Source organism: Artemia sp. Qi Xiang Cuo, chromosome 18, assembly GCF_049724085.1.
Source record: "Artemia sp. Qi Xiang Cuo chromosome 18, ASM4972408v1, whole genome shotgun sequence".
Lineage (NCBI taxonomy): Eukaryota > Metazoa > Arthropoda > Branchiopoda > Anostraca > Artemiidae > Artemia > Artemia sp. Qi Xiang Cuo.
This window is the reverse complement of record NC_142811.1, coordinates 58,900,432-58,922,527: the sequence shown is the minus strand read 5'-3', so window position 1 is coordinate 58,922,527 and position 22,096 is coordinate 58,900,432. Positions and strand designations below refer to the sequence as shown.

At 34.3% G+C, this 22,096-nt stretch overlaps 1 protein-coding gene across 1 annotated transcript in view; it reads left to right on the top strand.

Moving 5' to 3' along the window:
* The window catches only part of LOC148941706 (adhesion G protein-coupled receptor L2-like), a 224,013-nt gene that overhangs the window by 39,751 nt on the left and 162,166 nt on the right, over positions 1–22,096 (top strand). The window contains exons 5-6 of the mRNA XM_089104233.1: positions 9,510–9,624; positions 14,388–14,482. Coding sequence (XP_088960359.1) covers positions 9,510–9,624; positions 14,388–14,482 — 210 coding nt within the window. The remainder of the gene's footprint in view (positions 1–9,509; positions 9,625–14,387; positions 14,483–22,096) is intronic.

Below are 22,096 nucleotides of genomic sequence, written 5' to 3'. Positions count from 1 at the left end.
CACTGGTGGGATCGTATCAAATCACCCCTAGGGCCCACTATAGCCTTTGATCTGCATTAAGAAACCAACGAGAAAGAAATTAAAAAAATCATAAAATGCTATAATGTTGTAAGATGTCGGAATCCAGAAGTTCATAAAAAATATCCGTGTTGCCTGAAAAAATCGATCTTTTTTTTGCGAAAATTTTGAAGAAAAGATTTGTGTGTTAGCAAAAATTTCAAAAATAAAATGGGACTTTCCTCTAATATATTCCACTTTTTTGTATATATAAAAAAAAAAAGACAGCCCACTGTATTTTATATTATAGATTCATTTTTCCTCTGCCTTGAATTAATTTTAAGATCATTCAGGCTAACTTGAACTAGCTAAGTTTTATTTATAGTGCCGGAAGTCTGGTGGCTTCACCACCGGGCCCTGGCACTCGGCACGGTTCTGTATATGGATTATCATTGTCACTTGTCTTCTAACCGAAAACATGAGCCTCTTTTTTATGTCATTATTTAAAAAAACTTTTTCCACAAAATACGCTTTTCAAAATAAAGTAAAAAACTCCATTAAACCAAAAATGTCTACCAAGCATACAAATACCACAAATCAGTATCAATAAATAAATGAAACCCAAAACAAACCGAAATTAAAATAAATAACAGAGTCAAACTCCAAACGAGCAGAATATGAGCAGGGTTCTAAACTCCATGCTTTCTAAAAGCCAGAATATAATTTGTAATTTGCTTTAAAAAATTCAAATGAATTTCCTGAAAAAAATATGCAATGTCAAGTCAATATACATATCCTGATATATATTCCTTAAAATCTTAATTAATATTTTATTTTTTAAAGTTATAAAAGTGAAAACATTTAAAAGATTTTTTTCAGTAGAGTACAAATTATATTCTGGCTTTTAGAAAGCATTGGGCTTAGAACCCTATTTGTGGTAATTGTAAGCTTGGTAGATTATTTTATTCTATTTTGGTTCATTTTTGGTTTAATAAAGTTCTTTACTTTACTTTGAAAAACATATTTTGTGGTAAACGCTTTTTTAATTAATTTCTGCTCGTTTTATATTCACATAGTTTTTTTCAGGGAAAAAGACTGAGCCTCTTCTAAAGTTAAACAACCATCCCTTCCATAAAAACCTTAAATACCTTTTGGGTGTAACTTACAACCCTTACCCCTAATCTCTGGGTTTTTTTTCAACCCCAAAAGCCTTGTTATATGATATTTAGACTATTTTGAATAGAATGACTATCTCAAAATTTCTATGCCCCCAGGGCATAACTTGCAATCTTGGCCCTGAGAGCCTCCGATTGCTTTTGACTATTAATAAGGGCACTTGTCATCTACATTCCCAAATGAATGGGCCCTTTTTGAAGTTTCTACGACAACGCATTCTATAAAAACCTTATATGCCTCCAGGGCATAACTTACAATCTTAGCCCTGGAAGCAGTTGGGGGAGGGGTGCCATACTCAAAATGTAATTTTCGGACCCTTCGACTATGTTCAACAAAATGGCTGCATCAAAATGTTGATCGGAAGTGTTTGGGAAAACAATAGACGATGGACGATGGTACTAGCCCTCTCAATACCCAATTGAATGAGCCCTTTTTGAAGTTTCTATGACAACGATTTATATAAAACCCTTATATGCCCCCGGGGCATAACTTAAAACCTTTGCCGTGGGGGCTGTGGGGGTTTGTCATCCTCAAAGAAATAATTTCCAGACATTTTAACGACGTTGAATAAAATTGCTATCTCAAAATTTGGATTGAATGTGTTGGGGAAAATGGTGGGCGTGTTGTCATTCAATCACTTTCGGGGGGTTAGTTGTCATTCAATCACTTTCGACTACTAAAAAGGGCACTAGCCCTTTCAATTTCAAATAGATTGAGCCCTTTTTGAATTTTCTACGACAACACTTTCTATAAAAACTTTATATGCCCCCAGGGAATAATTTACATCCCTTGCCCTGAGGTTTTTTTGGGGGGGGTGTCATCCTCAAAGACCTAATTTCGAGAACTTTAAACTTAGTTGAACAAAATAGTTATCTCAAAATTTTGATTTGATGTGGAAATGGTGGGCGTGAGAGGGGGGTGTTTTGCCCTTCTATCACTTTCGAAAATTAAAAAGAGCACTAGCTCTCTCAATTTCCAATCGAATCAACCCTTTTTTTAAGTTTCTCCAGCACCGTTTTCTGTAAGAACCTTATGTGCCTCCAGGACACAATTTACAACCCTTACACTGAGGGCTGTTGGGGGGGGTCATCCTTAAAGACCTAATTTCTTTAACTCTCAACTAAGTTGAAAAAAATGGCTATCTCACAATTTTCATTGGATGTGTTTGGGGAAACGGTGGGCGTGAGAGGGCGGTTATTTCCCCTCCAATATCTTTCTACTATTAAAAGGCCACTAGCCCTTTCAATTTCCAATCGAATGAGCCCTTTTTGAAATTTCTACGGTTACACTTTCTATAAACACCTTATATGGCCCAAGGGCATAAATTACAACCCTTGCCTTGAGGGGTGTCGAGGGGGAGGGGCTATCATCCTCGAAGACGAAACTTCCGAAACTATCAATTTCATTGAACAAAATGGATATGTCAAATTTTGATTACATGTGTTTGGGGAAAAGGTGGGCGTGAGAGGGAGGTTAGTTACCCTCCAATCACTTTCAATTATTAAAAAGGGTACTAGCCCTTTCAATTTCCAATCCAATGAGCCCTTTTTGAAGTTTCTATGACCACACTTTCTATAAAACCTTATATGCCCACGTGGCATAACTTACAACCCTTGCCCTGTGGGCAGTGGGGGGTTTGTCATCCTCAATGACCTAATTTACAGGACTTTCAACTACGTTGAACAAAATGGCTATCTCAAAATTTTGATTGGATGTTTTTTGGGAAATGGTGGGCGTGAGAGGGGGGTTAGTTGCCCTCCAATCATTTTCGACTATTAAAAAGGGCACTAGCCCTTTGAATTTCCAATTGAATGAGCCTTTTTTGAAGTTTCTACGACAACACTTTCAAGAAAAACCTTATATGCCCCCAGGGCATAAATTACAACCCTTGCCCTGAGGAATGTGGGGAGAGGTCCTCCTCAAAGACATAATTTCTAGATAATTCAACAACGTTAAACAAAATGGCTATCTCAAAATTGTGATTTGATGTGTTTGGGGAAATGGTGGGCGTAGAAGGGGTGTTAATCGCCTTGCAATCACTTTCGACCATTAAAAAGGGCACAAGCCATTCCAATTTCCAGTCGAATGAGCCCTTTCCAAAGTTTCTATGACAACTCCTTCGATACGAAGTGCCCTGGTCTAAACCAAAAATAAATAATACACTGTGCAAGCATCGTTCTTTACTTAGGCAGGGCTATTACGCTGCCTATGATGACGGCAACACAGGTTCGTTACAACCACCCTGGGAAAAATGTAAATTCTTCCTTAAAGTCCTAACCTATTTAGATCGTTCTTGTGACCTGAAATGTCGATGATGTAATTTATATTATAATTATTAATCGTTTAATTGATAATAAGACGTTTTGTTGGTAGTTGTCAGGGCTTACTTTCACACTTCGTTACATGCTCTTCGTTCATTTTCAGGTGGTACCTGAAATTCAAGCTACGTTGTCTTTTTACACAAGAAAATGCCACGTATAACATTCCATGATTAAAACCTGACGAGCTAAGGTCGACGCCAACGAATTCAAAGGCTTGCCTTTGTGACTTATGTGTAATCAAGGCCAATGCGGGTCGAAGTGAAAAATGATGTCGTTCAACAGGACATCCAAATTGACCTTTACTAGAGTCCACTGTAACTCGAAAAATGTGAACTTCTTTTCCTGTTTTTCCCAGTAATGATATTCGCCTTAATTATGTTGTTGCATAACAATAAGTCTAGTTCCATTACATATTCCTTCTGAAATATCTAAGCTACGCAAGAGGTTAACTATCGTATTTTTCTTAATTTTTAAGTCATTTGATGGTAATTGTTCAGTTTCGATTGAATTAAGGAATTCTGGAGTAAACTCAATTCCTCCTTTTTCGTTATCTTTTACAGAATCGTAACTTTTATACAATTTGTATTCTCCTGGCAGGCGATCGACAGTTTTCGCATTTATTTTACTAACTTCTTTGTTGATTGAAGCTAAAATAACTCGATCCTTCATTAAATTGAAACTTTGTTTAGGCAAACATTTGTCTATGGTATTTGTCTATCTTCTTCATTTTGGATTTTGATTGCTTCAGACAATTTAGTAATGTCCTTTGCTTTAGCTGCCAGTATTGATGTTGTCACAACTGATGGTCCAGGTTGTCGATTTTCGCATCTTGTCACGTTTGATAGTTCAGGTGTTGGTTCCAAAGAATTATCATTTATAGTCACTGCAACTGCAAATTTTTGATTTTTGGACCTTCCTACAGACATTGCGTTGGATAAATAACTCATTACGTTAGAAACTCAACTATCTTATTTATGATATTAATGACATCATATAACGTCATGTAGAAAAAAATTAGTGCATGACGTCATTGCACTATAAGGAAACTTTTATTTTAGTACATGGCGTCATTTGCAAAAACCAAAATTAAGGCTCTTAATGAATTTGCTCAGACTTCTGACCTACCTAGATCCTTTTTATATAAAAATACCCCAAGATACAAATTTTCCCGAATAAATATGGAGTCGTTTTCGAGAAAAAATAAATACACAAATATACATTAATATATATACAATTATTACTCATTTATAAAGATAGTGTATATTCCTCTTTTCTTGTTCTAATAGCCTTTAATCATAGGCAGCGAAATAGCACTGCCTAAGTAAAGAGCGATGTTGGCACAATGTATTTTTTTTTTTGTTCTTGGTCTTAGACCAGGGCACATCGTATCGAAGGAGTTGTCGCAGAAACTTCGAAAAGGGCTCATTCGATTAAAAATTGGAGTGGCTTGTGCCCTTTTTAATAGTCGAAAGTGATTGGAAGGCATCTAAACCCTCTTCCACATCCACCATTTCCCCAAACACATCCAATCAAAATTTTGAGATAGCCATTTTGTTCAGGGTAGTTGATTTCCAGATAGAAATTATGTTTTTGAGGAGGACACTCTCCCACAGCCCTCAGGGCAAGGGTTGTAAGTTATTCCCTGGGGGCATATAAGGTTTTTATAGAACGCGTTGTCGTAGGAACTTCAAAAAAGCTTGTTCGGTTGGAAATTCAAAGGGCTAGTGCCCTTTTTAATAGTCGAAAGTGATTGGAGGACAACTAACCCCCCTCTCACGCCAACCTTTTCCCCAACGCATCCAATCTAAATTTTGAGACAGCCATTTTCTTCAAAGTATTTGAAATTTCTGGAAATTTGGTCTTTGAGGAAGACAACCCCCCCCCCCCCTCACAACCCTAAAGGCAAGCGTTGTAAGTTATGCCCTGGAGGCTTATAAGGTTCTTTATAGAAAGTGTTTTCGTAGAATCTTCAAAAATGGCCTATTTGGTTGGAAATTGAAATGGCTAGTGCCCTTTTTAAGAATCGAAAGTGATTGAAAGGCAACTAACACCCCTTCCACGCCCACCATTTATCAAAACACATCCAATCAAAATTCTGAGATAGCCATTTTATTCAAAGTAGTTGAAAGGTCCAGAAATTATATCTTTTTTGGATGACACTCCCCCCATAGCCCTCGGGGTAAGGGTTGTAAGTTATGGCCTGGGGGCATATAAGGTTTTTATTGAAAGCTTTGTCGTAGAAAATTGAAAGGGCTCATTCGATTGAAAATTCAAAGGGCTAGTGTTCTTATAAGGACACGCTTACCCTCTTGCGTAACTTAGATATTTCAGAAGGAATATGTAATGGAACTAGACTTATTGTTACTGATTTATGCTAAAACATAATTAAGGCGAATATCATTACTGGGAAAAACAGGAAAAGAAGTTCACATATTTCGAGTTACAGTGGACTCTAGTAAAGGTCAGTTTGGATGTCTCGTTCAACGACATCATTTTTCACTTCGACCCGCATTGGCCTTGATTATAATTAAGTCGCAAAGGCAAGCTTTTGAATTCGTTGGCGTCAACCTTAGTTCGTCAGATTGTAATCATTGAATGTTATACTTGGCATTTTCTCGTGTGAAAAGACTATGTAGCTTAAAGTTCAGGTACCACCTGAAAATGAACGAAGAGCATGTAACGAAGTGTGAAAGTAAGCCCTGACAACTACCAACAAAACGTCTTATTATCAATTAAACGATTAATAATTATAATATAAATTACATCATCGACATTTTAGGTCACAAGAACGATCTAAATAGGTCAGGACCTTAAGGAACATTGGTTTTTTTCCCAGGGTGGTTGTAACGAACCTGTGTTGCCGTCATCATAGGCAGCGTAATAGCCCTGCCTAAGTAAAGAACGATGCTTGCACAGTGTATTATTTATTTTTGGTTTAGACTAGGGCACTTCCTATCGAAGCAGTTGTCGTAGAAACTTCGAAAATGGCTAATTCGATTGGAAATTGGAGTGACTTGTGCCCTTTTTAATAGTCGAAAGTGATTTTAGGGCAACTAACCCCCCTTTCACGCCCATCTTTTCCCCAAACACATCCAATCGACATTTTTAGATAGCCATTTTGTTCAACGTATTTAAAAGTTTGAGAAATTAGGTCTTTGAGGATGATAACCCCACTCAGAGCCCTCGGGGAAAGGGTTGTAAGTTATTCCCTTAGGGCATATAAGGTTTTTTTTTATCATAGAAAGTATTGTCTTAGAAACTTCAAAAAGGAATCATTTGATTGGAAATTGAAACGGCTAGTGCCCTTTTTAATAGTTGAAAGTGATTGGATGGCAAATAATCCTTTGACGCCCACAATTTCCCCAAACACATTCAATCAAAATTTTGAGATAGCCATTTTGTTCAACGTAGCTGAAAGTCTGGAAATTATGTCTTTGAGAATGACAACCTCCTCACAGCCCTCAGGTCAAGGATTGTAAATTATGCCCTGGGGCATATATGGTTTTTACAGAAATCTGTTGTCGTAGAAACTTCAAATAGGGCTCATTCGATGTGAAATTGAAAGGGCTATTGCCCTTTTTAATAGTCAGAAGCGATTGGAGGGCAACTAACCCTCCTCTCACGCTCACCATTTACCCAAACACATCAAATCCAAATTTTAAGATAGCAATTTTCTTCAACGTAGTTAAAAGTTCTGGAAATTAGGTATTTGAGGATGAAAACCCCCAGCCCTCAGGGAAAGGATTGTAAGTTATGCCCAGGGACATATAAGGTTTTTATTGAAAGTGTTGTCGTAGAAACTTCAAAAGGGCTCATTCGATAAGAAATTAAAAGGGTTAGTGCCCTTTTTAATAATCGAAAGTGATTGGAGGATAACAAACACACCTCTCACGGCCACTATTTCCCCAAACACATCCAATCAAAATTATGAGATAGCCATTTTGTTTAACGTAATTGAAAGTTCTGGAAATTAGGTCTTTGAGGATGACAACCCCCTCACAGCCCTCAGGGCAAGGGTTGTAATTTATGCCCTTGGGGCATATATTGTGTTTATAGAAAGGGTTGTCGTAGAAGCTCTAAAAGGGCTCATTCGATTGGAAATTGAAAGGCCTCGTGCCTTTTTTAATAGTCGAAAGTTATTGGAAGGCTTGACATTTTTATAGTAGACATCGATGTGGGTACAATGTATTATTATTTTTTTCTCTTTTTTTGTTTAGAACAGGGCACTTCGCATCGAAGGAGTTCTCTCAGGAACTTCGAAAAGGGCTCATTCGATTTGAAATACAAAGGGGTAAAAAAGGGCTAATAATCGAAATTGATTGGAGGGCAACTAGTCCCCCTCTCACACCCAACCTCCCATTTCCTCATTATGTTTAAAAACTAAATGTTGCCTTAAGATTAAATTAAAATGCACTGTGTTAATGCTAATTCCCAATAAGTCATCTCAGCAGTATCCCAAGAACAACTGAAGGTATTATGTTCAAACTTTCGGAGCTACTTTTGCTCTTAAAATTTAACCAAATCAAAATACCGTAAGTGTATCCAGGCTATCAAAGAAAGTAAACAGATTTGTTTTTGCAAATGGTATCATGTTTTCTATTTCAGGTCAACTAGAGGAGGTATAAAACTAAATTAAACAGTACTATTTGTGTACAGATTTTTAAAAGGGTGTATGTTGTTAAAAATTGCTGAAAATTTTTCTCCAGCATACAAATAGCAGGCCAAACAAGAAAGTCTTAAAAAAAATGATTTAAAGAATTTTTTTCCCTGAAAAGACTTTGTCAATATAAAACGAACAGAAATTAATCAAAAAAACTTTTTCCACAAAATAAGTTTTTCAAAGGAAAGTAAAGAACGCCATTAAACCAAAAATGAGCAAAAATAAAAAAAAAATCTACCAGGCGTGAAACTCCCACAAATCAGCATTGGTAAATAAATGAAACCCAAAACAAACAGAAATTACAATAAGTAACCGAGTCAAACTCAAAACAAGCAGAAATTATCATAAGTAGGGCTCAAAACCCCTAAACCATCCCAAGGCCAGAACAAAATTTGCACTTTACTGAAAAAAAATACAAATGAATGTACATTGTCAGTTTAATATACATACACTGATATTTAGTAATCAAAATGTTAATATTATTTGATTTATTAATGTTATAAGAGTAAAAACATTTATTTTTTTTGGTAAAGTGCAAATTAGGTTCTGGCCTTAATATGGCATAGGGGGTTTTGAGCCCTACTCATGTTAATTTCTGCTCGTTTTTAGTTTGACTCGGTTATTTATTGTAATTTCTGTTCGTTCTGGGTTTCATTTATTAATCGATGTTGATTTGTGGTAGTTTCACGCTTGGCACATTTTTTTTATTTTTACTAATTTTTGGTTTAATGGGGTCCTTTACTTTTCTTTGGAAAACTTATTTTGTGGTAAGAGTTTTTGTAATTAATTTCAGTAAAAGGGGGTGTGTTACTTGAATATTCAATTCAATTCAATTCAAACTTTTTATTTCCTCCGAATACGAAGAGTAAAAAAATAAATAAAGATAATAACCGCTAATCAACAGGCCATAAAATTATTTTAAACTATATAACAACAAGTACGCAAAGGCCTTCAATCAAAATTACCACACAAATTAACACTTCATTCAATAGATAATAAATTAACAATTAAAATTAACACTAACCTTGTTTGTAACTGAAGAATTATTTATGAGATATTCTATTTTATTTTTATGTCTTATAGGTTTATTCTGGTAAATTTGTTGATTTTGATTTTCTTCATGAATTTAATGTAGAATACAGCAATGACTTGGTATTTTATAAGTAATTGGGGTTTTCGTGATGTTGTTTTCTTTGCGTGTATCTTATTTTCTAAATTTAAATTGCCCTTTGGGCTTTTAGAGGAAGGTTTAAAGATTTTGCTTTTTGCTTAAGTGTTTGAAGAAACCAATGTTCAAATAAGGAAATGTAGAATTACTCTTTCTTTTTTTCATATCTTTCGAATACTAATTTTAGATGGGAGTCAGAAGGATGTGAAGTGGACCTATCAAAGTCGAACCTAACGCATACAATGTGTATTTGCAACCACCTAACTGCTTTTGGGAATATTATGGGTCTTCACGATTACCAGGTATGGAACCCCAAGTTAAAATAAGTGGAGGTCCTTCGAATATTAAAGAGCTCCTCTGGCTTTCCTTCCCCAAATATCAAGGTTTTCACAATTTATCCAACGAATTTTTATGTTTGTTTTGTAGCCCACTGGTTTTTCTACTGTTTTTAAAATTTCCCCTTTTTTCTATGATACAAGTTCAGTTTTATGACTTTGCGCAGCTATACAAATCCTAAATTTTGATATAGTTCCACTGTTAAAACCAGTTCAACTTTTCAAGCGTCATGGATAGTTGATATGGATAGTCTATTTTATTAATTAATTTCAAAAACTTTTCGAAAAAGAAGTTTTTCAAAGAAAGGTAAAGTCTAAAAGCTAATGCTTCAGTGGTGCTTTACTGAAAACTGTATGTGTCTTGAACAGTCTTGGAAAGAACTAATGAAATTAAACTGAATATTTGATATAAACTGATATTAATTAGTGAAAGTTCATCAGCTCAAGATTTCATTTCACTGTAATTTTTATTTTCATTTTCGATGCTTTAATAACTGGAAAAGACAATATTTTTAGTATAATTTGCTATCAGTGAAGCGCCAATGTCGCAGTAGGCATTAGACTTTAACTGTTAGGGAAGGGACAGTAGCCAAACTCTTATTTGTAGTGAAACAATATTTGTCATGAACAGCATTGAAAAGAAATAATAAAATTAAACAAAATATATAATATATAATGATATTAATTGCTGCAAGCTCATCAGTTCAAAATTTAGTTTTACTATAATTTTATTTGTATTTAACAATGCTATAATAAGTACATAAGAAAATGTTTATAATATAATTCGTTTTCGGTAAACTGCCAGTGACGCAGTAGGTTTTAGACTTTTACAGTTAGGAAAGGAGGCAGTACCCAAACTCTTGTTTGTAGTGTTTTTTTTTTAGTTTTAAGCTAGATTTATATATCCAATTTAAGTTTTACTCGTTTTAAGGTTTATTTATTCATTTATATTAATACCTGTTGTATCCTTGTTTGCTATGATTGTTTATTTAATTTCTGTTCGTTTTGGGTTTCATTTATGCTTCAATAGTAAAAGATTTTTGTTCGTTTTAAGCTTGATTTCCATATTCAATTATAAGATTTACTCGTTTTAAGATTTATTTATTCACTTATATTAGTACCTGTTTTATGTTTCTTTACTATGATTTCTTATTAAGTTCGTTTTGGGTTTCATTTATTCTTTATTAGTAATTTCTGGTCGTTTTGAGTTTGATTTATTGTTGATTTTTATTTCTTCTGATATTAAGTTTATTATGGCCTTTACTTATCTTTCAAAAACTTTTTTTTCGGAAAGATTCCTTTTTAATTAATTTCTGCTCCTCTTTGACTGCCAAAGTTTCAATTTTGTCAAAAATTCCTTATTCCAAAATAATCCTTTGTTAAATTTTCAGATATATAAATATATAAAAATTCATGATAGTATTCCAGTGAAGTTATACATTCTAGTAAAAGGTTAATGCCCTTACATTACGCTAAAGGTTAATACCCTTAATCTTTTCAAATATACCCATGACTAAAAAATCACATTAAAAATATATTATTAAAATGTATATTAAAAATTAACAAAATTGGAAAATTCACAGTGATTGAATAAAACGAGAAAAAGACATTTGACAAATATAACAGGCGTGTTCGTAACTGTGATTCTTTAAATTCTTTCATTTGTGACTTGGTAGGGAGAGGATCACTTGGGTGTGACTCATTTTGGATTTATATTTTTACATTTTTATAAAGTATAAATTTTTGGATTCATATTTTTGGATTTACCGATACTATTTTAACATTTAGTGCAAAGTAAGTAGTTTAACCTCATTTTAAGTGTGGCTGTTGTGTGAGAGAATAATAATATCTTGAACTGAAGAGCTTTTAGCAATTATTATTATTATATATTAAATATTCAATTTAATTTTACTAGTTCTTTCCAAGGCTGTTCAAGACACATGTAGTATAGTCACCTTTTAAACAGATGGTGCGCCTGTGCAATACGAAATCTTCCAAACTATCTCATGGTGCTAGACGTATTGACCCCAGAAAACTACCCCCAAAGATTATTTCCGTAAAATCCCCCCGTGTCAAATCCCAGTCCACTTACGAAATCCCCATGTGAATCCCCTGGATAAATCCCCTTGAAACATCCCCCTCGCTCATACGCATTATTTAGCAGACACAGAGAGAACATACAAACAAAAATAATGAAAAAGAGTGGAAACTTCTTATATTCTACCAATATTTCAAAGTAGGGCCATGGGGGACCAGGGGTCTGCTGCCATAAGTGTTGAAGTAAATTATCGATAAAAATATTATCATATTATCAATATTGGCAAGGGAGAAGCCAGGGGTCGGCTCCCATAAGCTTTGGAATGAAATATTGTTAACGTTTTCTTAGGGAGGAAGGTCGGTCCTTGGAGGGCCAGGGATCAGCTACCATAAGTTTTGGAATTACATATTGTTATTTTTTAGAGAGGGATCGGAGCATTTAATAAAATATCGGTAGTATTTTTTTTCTTGGGGGGGGGGGGGGTCTGGCCAAGGTGGTCTAGGGATCAGCTACCATACATTTTTGAATAAAAATTGTTAATTTTTCTAGATAGGGATCGGGCCATTGATGGCCAGGGGTCAGCTCCCAAAGTTTTTGAAATAAAATATCCTTAATGGTATTTTTTACGGGGGTCGGGCCATGGAGAACCAGAATTCAGCTTCCAAAAGTTTTGTAATAGAATATCATTAAGATATATTTATTTTTCGGGGGGGGGGTGGACCTTGAAGGGCTAGGTGTCAGCTATTGTGTTTTGCACTGCAATATCGTTAATAGTTTTTTTTTGGGGGGGGGGGGTGGAGGGCCAGGGGTCAACTCTCATAACTTTTATAATAGAATATCGTTAATAATTTTCTTAGGATGGGGCGAAGGTTTGACATGGTGGGCTAGGGGTTGGCTCTCGTAAGTTGGGAATAAAAAATCGTTAATATTTTGGATGAGGGGCCATAGAGGGCCAGGGGTCAGCTCCCATAGGCTTTGGAATAAAATATCATTAGTATTGTTCTGTTTGTTGGGGGGGGGGCTAGGCTATGGAGGGTCAGGGTTCAGCTCCCAAAATTCTTGGAGTAAGTTATTGTTAATAACTTGTTGTTTTTGGGGGGATTCGGTGTCGGGCCAAGGAGGGGGAGAGGGATCAGACCATGGAGGGCCAAGGGTCAGCCTCCAAAAGTTTTTGAATAAAATATCCTTAATAAGTTTTTTTTGGGGGGGGGGGAGGTGGCAATCCTCTTAACCTCCCTCTGGATATGGCCTTGAGGGTGTTCGAGGGCAATGAGTTGGAAAATGATAAATACTACTCAAGCGCAGTCACAGCAGCCCTGAAATAGGTATCCGCAGTCCCATAGAAGACCGCAGAGCGGGTTAGATGAAAGTGCGAGATATAAGACATATTTTTAAAATTCATCCAACTATGGGATAGGGTTTGAAAAATTTCTGAAGTAGATTATTTTTGGAGGGAGCTAACATTTCGGGAGCAAGTGCGGCTATGGTTCTTGCTTCAATGGCACAACCCTATCTTTATACTTCACATTGGCTTTGAGTCATTATTACATTTATGGCAAATAAAGTGCCAGGCGGCTTCTTTCTACACTTATTATACCAAAACCATAATATATTCAAATATGTTCATAAGAAACTAATATTTATTTAGAAAATATTTAGAAAAACAATTAAACCAAATAAATTCCTAGTCTGGACAGTAAAACTATTTTAAGCTGGTTTAGTTACATAAACACAAATCTGTTAAAATTTGATTGAAAGAAGTGTAGGATATTTATTGAAATAGATTATTCAAAACCCAAATTTCAATAGCGGGAATTTGTATTTTAATCATTCACAAAATAATGTGAAAACTTTACTTTACATTCATATTATATGGTCTTTTACTAACAAATCCATGCTGGACACACTGGATACATGGGTGCAGCTAGGGTTTTAATTTTTGAGAAAGGATTTAAATAATGTGTCGACAAAATCGTCCACAAGCTAAATTTCAAAGGTAAAAAGGTATATTTTCCAAGGTATTGGCACACAGCGACAACACCTTGGAACTCCTCCTCCCCAACTTAAGACCCCCTTCCCCTTAGTTGCGCCCCTGACTGAATATCATGGTTTTAATTGATTGAATTTTGGCTCTTTCACCCACGCAAGTGAACATTCATTAAACGGAAATGTATAGTTTATTGTATTATTTTTAGTTAATTTGGTAGAAGTTGTGCCTTCTTGAATTCATCCTACATTTCGAACATTACTGCACCAGTTGTGCATTGACAAGTATTGACAACAAACATACTTTGAATTCACTTGACTCACTTCTGCTGCTCACTCCACCACGGTCAGACTTAGCTGTTGGCTCCGCCTCCAAGCACTAGACAAGGGAAAATCACCTGAGGGAATCTGGCGCTATCTTCTAGATCAGTTGCGCATAAAAATATATTTGGCCAAAATCCGATATTTTTTTCCAATATCCGATAACAAGACTTACCTCCCCCCATCGGTCCGATAATATCAAGCGCCCGATATATCGGTCGGGCTCTAGTTAAAACATTTTTGCGGAACTCTTTACACTTGATAACTACCTTTGGCATTGAATGACTTTAAGAAAGAAGATACTTACTTTACTTTTAGATGTTATTTTAGTTGGTTTTCTATATTAGCTGCGTGTCCTGTATTTTCTTTTTTATTTACTTTTCAGTGTTGGCCAGCGTCGTTGGATGTTATTACGATTGTTGCGGAGGTATTTTCAGTCATCTGCTTAATTCTAACGCTTGTAATTCATGGAATTTTGAGGTAAGGGGTATCTGGGTTTTAATCGCGAGATTCTACCAGAACCTGTCAATTTTTCATTTGCAAATATCTGTGTAAAATTAGAGTCAGCTTTGCCACATGATAGAAAATTACAGATTTTTGAGATGAGTGCGTATTAATTTTGAAAATAAGCGTATCTTTCAAAAAAAAATTGTTCTAGACTGCTCTGAAATTTGTTCTCTTTATATCCACTATTTCAAGGCGTTGTCTTTTTCATAATGTCTGGGTTCAGCCTACCAACAATTTAGGCCTAAAGTATTTTTATCCCATGATTTTCGAGGCTAGTTCACAGAGATTATAGATAATCAGAGGTTGAACAGAATTGGAAATGCAAGAATAGCAGGATTTTACAAATGTTTGAAAAAAATCCGCGCAGTATTGAAAAATCAAATAGTGAGAATAGTTTAAAATGATTAAATATATCTTTGCAGGGGGAGTGGTAGGTTGTTACGCTGCAAGATCTCGATTCTAAACATTATTATTATGAAATTAAAAATTAGCAAAAAGGGCTGGTAAATTGTAGTAAAAAAAAACTTGGAAAGCAATTACAAAATGAGAACAAAATGAGAACATTAAATGAGTATGGCAAAATGTATAGTAGTTTTTAAGTACTGAAAAAATGTATAGATGTTTTTAGTTTCATAACTTTAATAAATCAAATAATATTAACATTTTGATTACTAAATATCAGTATATGTATATTAAACTTACAATTCACATTCAATTGTGTTTTTTTCAGCAAAGTGCAAATTATGCTCTGGCCTTGGGAAGGCATAGGGTTTTTGAGCCCTACTCATGTTAATTTTTGCTCGTTTTGAGTTTGAATCGGTTATTTATTGTAGTTTCTTTTCGTTTTGGGTTTCATTTATACATTGATGCTTATTTATGGTAGTTCTATGCTTGGTAGATTGTTTGATTTCATTTTTTGCTCAATTTTGGTTTTATGGAGTTCTTTAATTTTATTTGAAAAACTTATTTTGTGGAAAAAGTTTTTTTAATTAATACAAATTGAGACACATTAGTAAGGTCTGCAAAGCACAATGAAAAAATATTAGTCAACTGAGGATATAAACAAGCACAAAAGAGATAAGGTGACAACCCCCCCCCCCCTTGATGTCTAATTCTAGCTCCCTGTCTATTCCATTCAAAGTATTTATTACAAAAGAATCTCACCTACACTAACTTTAATTTAATAAGATTGTGATTGAATCCTTCAGACAAGTTGAACTTGACCCAAATTTGATATACTAGGAGTGCACTTTTTTGCGTTAAAAATATTATTTTACATTTTTCATTCTTTTTGTCAATTAATTGATATGCATTAAATTGAGCTGTTTTCTTCAAACTTTTTGTTGGCTAGTAAAACATTAAAACTTTCCTTAATTTTTGTTTTTGAGTTGTGGTAATTAATAAGCGCAGCCTAATTTTTCTTTCCTGGTTCTCGCAGTAGGGATCCAATCGGCGATGGCAATTCCAATTAGCCCGTATCTAGGATTTCCACTAATGTTGTGGTCTATGCTCAGGAATTTGTTGCCAACAACTCGACAAACAGAGCCCACCAGTTTAACCGTATGTTACCAAATTTCTTAAGCCCCCCCCCCCTCCTCTAAATTTGATAAATTAGGTATTATTTGGCTCATCAATTTTTTTCCTCCTTGATGAAGCAGTTCTTAGTAATAACTGCAATTAAGGAGCAACTACAATTTAAAAAAAGAAATATTCACAACAATAAACACATCAAAGGAATCAGTTTTTTCAATGGTGATTTCTCAAATATACGATGTAAGTTTTTTATTCCACAATAAAATAATTATATTTGATTGCACAGAAGGCCTTAGGGCTATGGCAATGCACAAAACAAAAAAGAAAATTCACTTTAAAATAACTGATAGGTTATTGCATAAACATAAAAACACTTAAACATTACGTAACATAAACAAGAAAAAACACAAATTACAAAAATCTGCTTTTGTTTTCCATTGCCAACCTGAGAAATCATCCTAAGTTTTTACACTTGCAGAACATTTGTCCCTCATTACATTCACCCGTCATCTCTCATTAAACCTGCACTTTCCATTCCCTTCATTTCTCAACTCACTCAATTCTTCAAGCTCATGCATCACGTGACCCGCACTCTCATCCGTGCTTCAATGCATCACGCAAAAGTAAGTATTCATCAATTCCGAGTTACATATCAAAGGCTACAGGCTTGAGAAAATTAACTTGATTTTTCAAAAAGGGGAAAAACGTCCCCTAGAGGGCAAGACACATTAATGAAAATAAGACCATCAAATTTAAGATATAAGACAAATCTATTGTAGAGGTTTCAAGATTCTATAAAAAAAAAGTGGAACTTAATTTTTTTTTTTTGAGAAGGAATATCACTGACGGAGGTTTATTTTTTTGTGCGTGTTTTCTAGGGGCTTTTGTGTCGAAATAATGGTCATAGAAATTTGAGAGACGGCTTATTTGGACGGAAATGAGAATTTCTAATTATCTTTTTGAGTCGGCAAAAAGACTTTACCAAAGCAAAGTAGTGTTTTCTGTCATTTTGTGGCGTCAAACTTCAGTTGTGACCCAGAGAAGGAATATTCAAAACTCTGTGATAGCCAATTGAATTAAAATTACTGTAACACTGTGCATTGAGCTTCCTATTTTCAGAGCCGGAAATGCTTCACGGTGACGCTTTCATTCATAAGGAACAAAGCAGTCCGTATAAAACAAACAGTTAATATAAACTTTTTTATAGCTTCCTTTCACTAAGTTCTTTTACTTGATTTTTACTGAAATTATGCACAGTAATGCAAAATTTTACTTCAGCCATTATTGAGGGGAGGAAAGGGGAGTAAGGGGAGGAAAGGAGGCATGATGCCTCAAAAATTTTACATCAACGCAGAAATCTTCCATCTCTCCTTTTGCATTCAGTTAAATATGGAACAGGGTCTGGGAGGAGGGACATAAATTAATCTTTCATCCCCTTTCATATCAACTAAGTCTGAATGGCTTGAGGGGTTATAGTTCTTATTTTATTGATTAAATGTATTTTCTTTGAAACATAAAACTGATTGCATTTATATTCTTACCGGTACAATAGATGGTGAAGTGGAGGGACATTCTGTCAGTCAGGGGATTTATCAGTAGGGAGATTGAAGTGGTACCTGTAATATTGTTTTATTCACGCTTATATTGGAATAATGCGATTTGCGGTTGAATATTAGTTAAACAGCTATGTAGCAATACGCTATAAGCAGGGATTGATTAGGGCTTACAATAGCAAGAACATTAGAAAAAAAATGGATAGCAGCATAACAGAACAGAAAGTTCGGTTATGAAATTTATGTCATGTTTTGTTTCTAAAGTATTTGGACATTGTGAAGTTAGGAAATAATTCTTACTAAATAATGTGCAGAATAATTGTGCCTAACACACTAGGCGTGTAGACCCGCTATGCTTCACCCTCACCTCTAATGTGCAAAAATATAGCCAAAATTTGTTTCTAAAGTATTATAGTTTTATCTTACTTTGGTATAGTTTATTAGAATTGAGCGTCAGAAAAACATAATAGAAGAATATTAGGTAATATTAGGTAATATTAGAATATTAGGTAATATTAGGTAATTCATGCAAGTAACCTTTTTTCGTTTCGTTTCTTTCATTTCAGGTCTTTCGTTTGAAAATTGATTTAAGTTTTACAATTGATCTTCTTTTTTTCCATTTTTTTCTATTGATCTTCCTTTTATTTCTAATTGATCTTCTTTTTTTATTCTTTTTTTTTCAAATGCATTCCATCGTTTTTACTAGCTGTTGCTAACTAAGAATTTAGGGTCTGGAGCTACTGCGTTAATTACTCCCGAAATATTTTCACTACCAAACTAGCACGTTACCAATCAATTAAAGATACTGAAATATACAAAAATTTATCAGCAGGCAGTGTAAGGGGATAATGAGGACAGTAGTCCCCATTCTGGATAGCCCTGGACAATATTAATAAAATGAAAATGAATTAAATAAAAAAAAATTCAAATTAAAGCACGGAGTGAATTTACAACTTAAAAAGAACAGCAAAATACTTCATAATTTAGGGCGGTTGCCCTAATCTGAGCCCCCATTTTTAACGCTAAGGTTTTATATTGGTTTAAAAGTGTTTTTTTTTTTTTAATTCAATGGCCCTTGCGTTTGCACAAGCATTCATAAAGATTTGGGACGAAAAGTCCAACTTAAGCGTAAGAAAGTTGTAGCTTCAGAATAGGGCCCCCCCCCCTTCACAAATGGAATGATTTTGTCAGTTTGAAGATTTAAAAAGGCTCCTTGATTTCATTTGAAAAAAATCTTTCATTTATTGAATTTCTTCCATGAACTATGGAGCTCGGTCATGAGGTTTCAAGGGGATAGGTCCTAAAGTGATAGTTATTTCTATATTGCGTTAAATTAGACCTGTTGGCTCCACCTGAAGAATTCATGACGTAACATTAAATAAAACAGTAAATACCATAATTATTTCATTTGACTTAAACACACTTTATTCACTTTTTTAACATAGACACCTATTTTGAGCTTTTTAGAGAGGGAATATTGAGGAGAGGAGTTCGGGCCCAAGTATCTTCAAATTTGTTCAAAAAATATTTATTTGCTAGCAATGAGAACGTTTTATTTATGTTTATTTGCTTCAGAAACAATTTTTTCAAATATAATGCAGCCTACTCAAAAACATTTTGTAAGAAAAAATCAAAAATAGTTTGGAAAATTTTAGGGGAAATTTTTTTTTAATAAATAAGAATCAATTAAAAATAATTCTATCCAAGGCTCGTTACAAACTTCAATTTATATTTTTGTAAAGTTCAACTAACTCTGATATATGGTTTCGCCTATCATTTAATGATCGATATTCTTCTTGCTAGGCTCTAGTTCCGAAATTACTGTTTGGTGTCTACTACGTAATCCTTCTAAATACTGTAGAAAATACGTGAAATGTTCTTAATCATAGAACTATGTAATGTTATGAAATCCATGCTATCTATAATTTTTTATAATTGCTTATGTAGCAGTCAGTTTTCCTTTGTGTATGTGATCTTAAACAGCCAGCTTGGTTGTTGATGGAGGATGTTTCTAAGAGCTATGTGTTCTTGCTCTAATCGCACTTTTGAATGCATAGGTAAGTTTCTATCCTAATTGGTTAAGTCAGGTTGCATTAAGCATAACCTTTCACACTTTTTGTGAGTCTTTTTACATCATGCTGATGTAAAATTCTATATTAACATAATTATTGTCACCTAAAATTATAACAATCATTATAAACAAACTTTTAAAAATTATAAATATGGAGACAGAGCCGTTCCTTGAGGGGGGAGTGGGCAACCGGGTCAGATGCTCTGAGTATCGTAGCGGAAGGAGTACCCTGTCTGTGTGATTGCCCGCATTGGTCAAAACTTTTCACTTTGATTTGCTTTTTTTTGCTTACGTTCGAGTCGAGAGTGGGCTCTTTAATTAATTTTACCCATGGTGCCACCAACCATAGGAATGGAGATGTGAATCTGAATGGAGATTCAACTTCTGGTCAGGTTTAAAAGGCTTTCTAGGTGAAGAATATTAATTTATTTGAAAATTTATTAATTTTTATTCAGAAATTTAATTTTTTGCAGCTGTATTGATTTTTACATAATGCAACATAAGCTTTCTTGCCATAAAGTCTTATATATTGCTCTAACCTGTTTGGCACAACCTACGTTAGGTACAAAATTTACTTCGCAGTGTTTAATAACTTAGCGTTAAAGTCTTGATTTACCCTAGTTTGAAAGGACCCTTATGCTGGATTAGCTATTGGGTTTTGAACTAGGTAAGATTTTTCAGTCGAATAAGTTGTTGGGTTAACTGACAAATTTAGCTAATGAATCGTTTTCTGAAAAGAATTTGTGCTGTATTTTTGGAAGAAAGAAATGTATTTTTTTTAAACTTTTGACCCGATGTTCGTTTAACTGTGTAGATACCATGGAAAATAATCAAAAAACCGTCAACTATGTTGACTTTTCTCTAAATTCTTTTTCTGGCTGTCGGTTCCAAGATGAATCGTAGATTGTTGTGAAAACGAGCTGTTGTGACTTGACCACCATTCTGAAGAGGAATCATAAACTGTTTTGAAATTGAATTGTTGTATCTGGCTTTGATTTTCAAGAAGAATCATAATTCGCTGCCTAACTGAGCTTTTGTGATCTGGCTGTGATTTTTAAGAGGAATTATACATTATTGGGAAATTTGGCTGTTGTGATCTGACCATCAAATTTAATAGGAATCATAACTTTTTTTTTAATTGAGCTAATTTAATCTGGATGTCATTTTGAATAAGATTTTTCTGAAATTGAGCTTTGGTGATCTGGCTGTCATTTTGCAGAATCATAAATAGTCATGAAACTGAGCTGTTGGCATCTGGATGTCATTTTCAAAAGAAATCATAATAAACTGTTGTAAAATTGAGCTGTAATGTCTCTGTCATTTTCATACGGAATCTTAAATCATTGTGAAACGTTACTGTTATAATTTGGTTGTCCTTTCAAGAGGAATCATAAACTATTATGGAATTGATCTAATATATCTAGAAAATATCTAGATATCTAGATATCTAGGAATATCTAGAAAATACTTGAGAAGCAGCAATCGATATTGAATTTAAAGTGAATAGCAGTCATTTTATTGAATTACAGTTTGCTTTATATTATTTTCAAACTTCAGATGACGGTGGAATATAATTATTCTTAAAGATTGACTTTAATTTCAAATACATAAGAAGATGCAAAAGGGTCTATCATAATTGTTGTACAGGAAATATCAAAGGTATAAAAAGAACAGCAAATGAGAGAAACAACCATGCTTAAAAGTATAAAAGCAGGCGAAGCCACCATTTACAGGAGGAAATTACAATTTTCACTGTCACCTACATCTTTCTTTGGGACTGTCTTGCTGATGCTTTCTTTTGAACTAAACTTGTTGTCTTGCTAATGCTCTCTTTTGAGCTAAACGTACTGTCTTTGAGTTAATTTTCTCTTTTGTATGTGCACCCTTAGACTCATGGGGGCATGACCCCTGGAAATTTGGGACTATAAAGTAATTATAGGGAATCCAAAGGAAAAAGAGCAGAATAGAGAAAAACCAGGGAAAAAATGTGTGTTGCCCCATTGTTGGCAGCCTGCCCATAGATTTTGACCATTAATAAGGAAAATAAAAGTTCTAATTTGTGACTGAGTGACCCCTTTCGAGGATTCCACAAACATTTTTTCTGTATGATTTGGTTGGAGCATCAAAAAAATTCAAATTCTTCATAGTAATGAATGGTAAGTAAATAACGACCATTGTCAATAACAAAAGTATAAGAACCTAACTATTGATAAAATTCAATCAAAGAATCAGCTTTTTATGGTGATCCTAACTATGTATTTGTTTATTAGTAATTAGTGTAGTTATTAGAACACAAGAAAGTTCGTATAATTTTATGGAAAACACAAGGAAAACAACTTAATAATGGGCAATTTCGGTAAAAATATGCCGTCAACTTTTGCTTGCGTTGCAAGAGTACCCAGCTGATATATGAAGCCACTATAATCATAA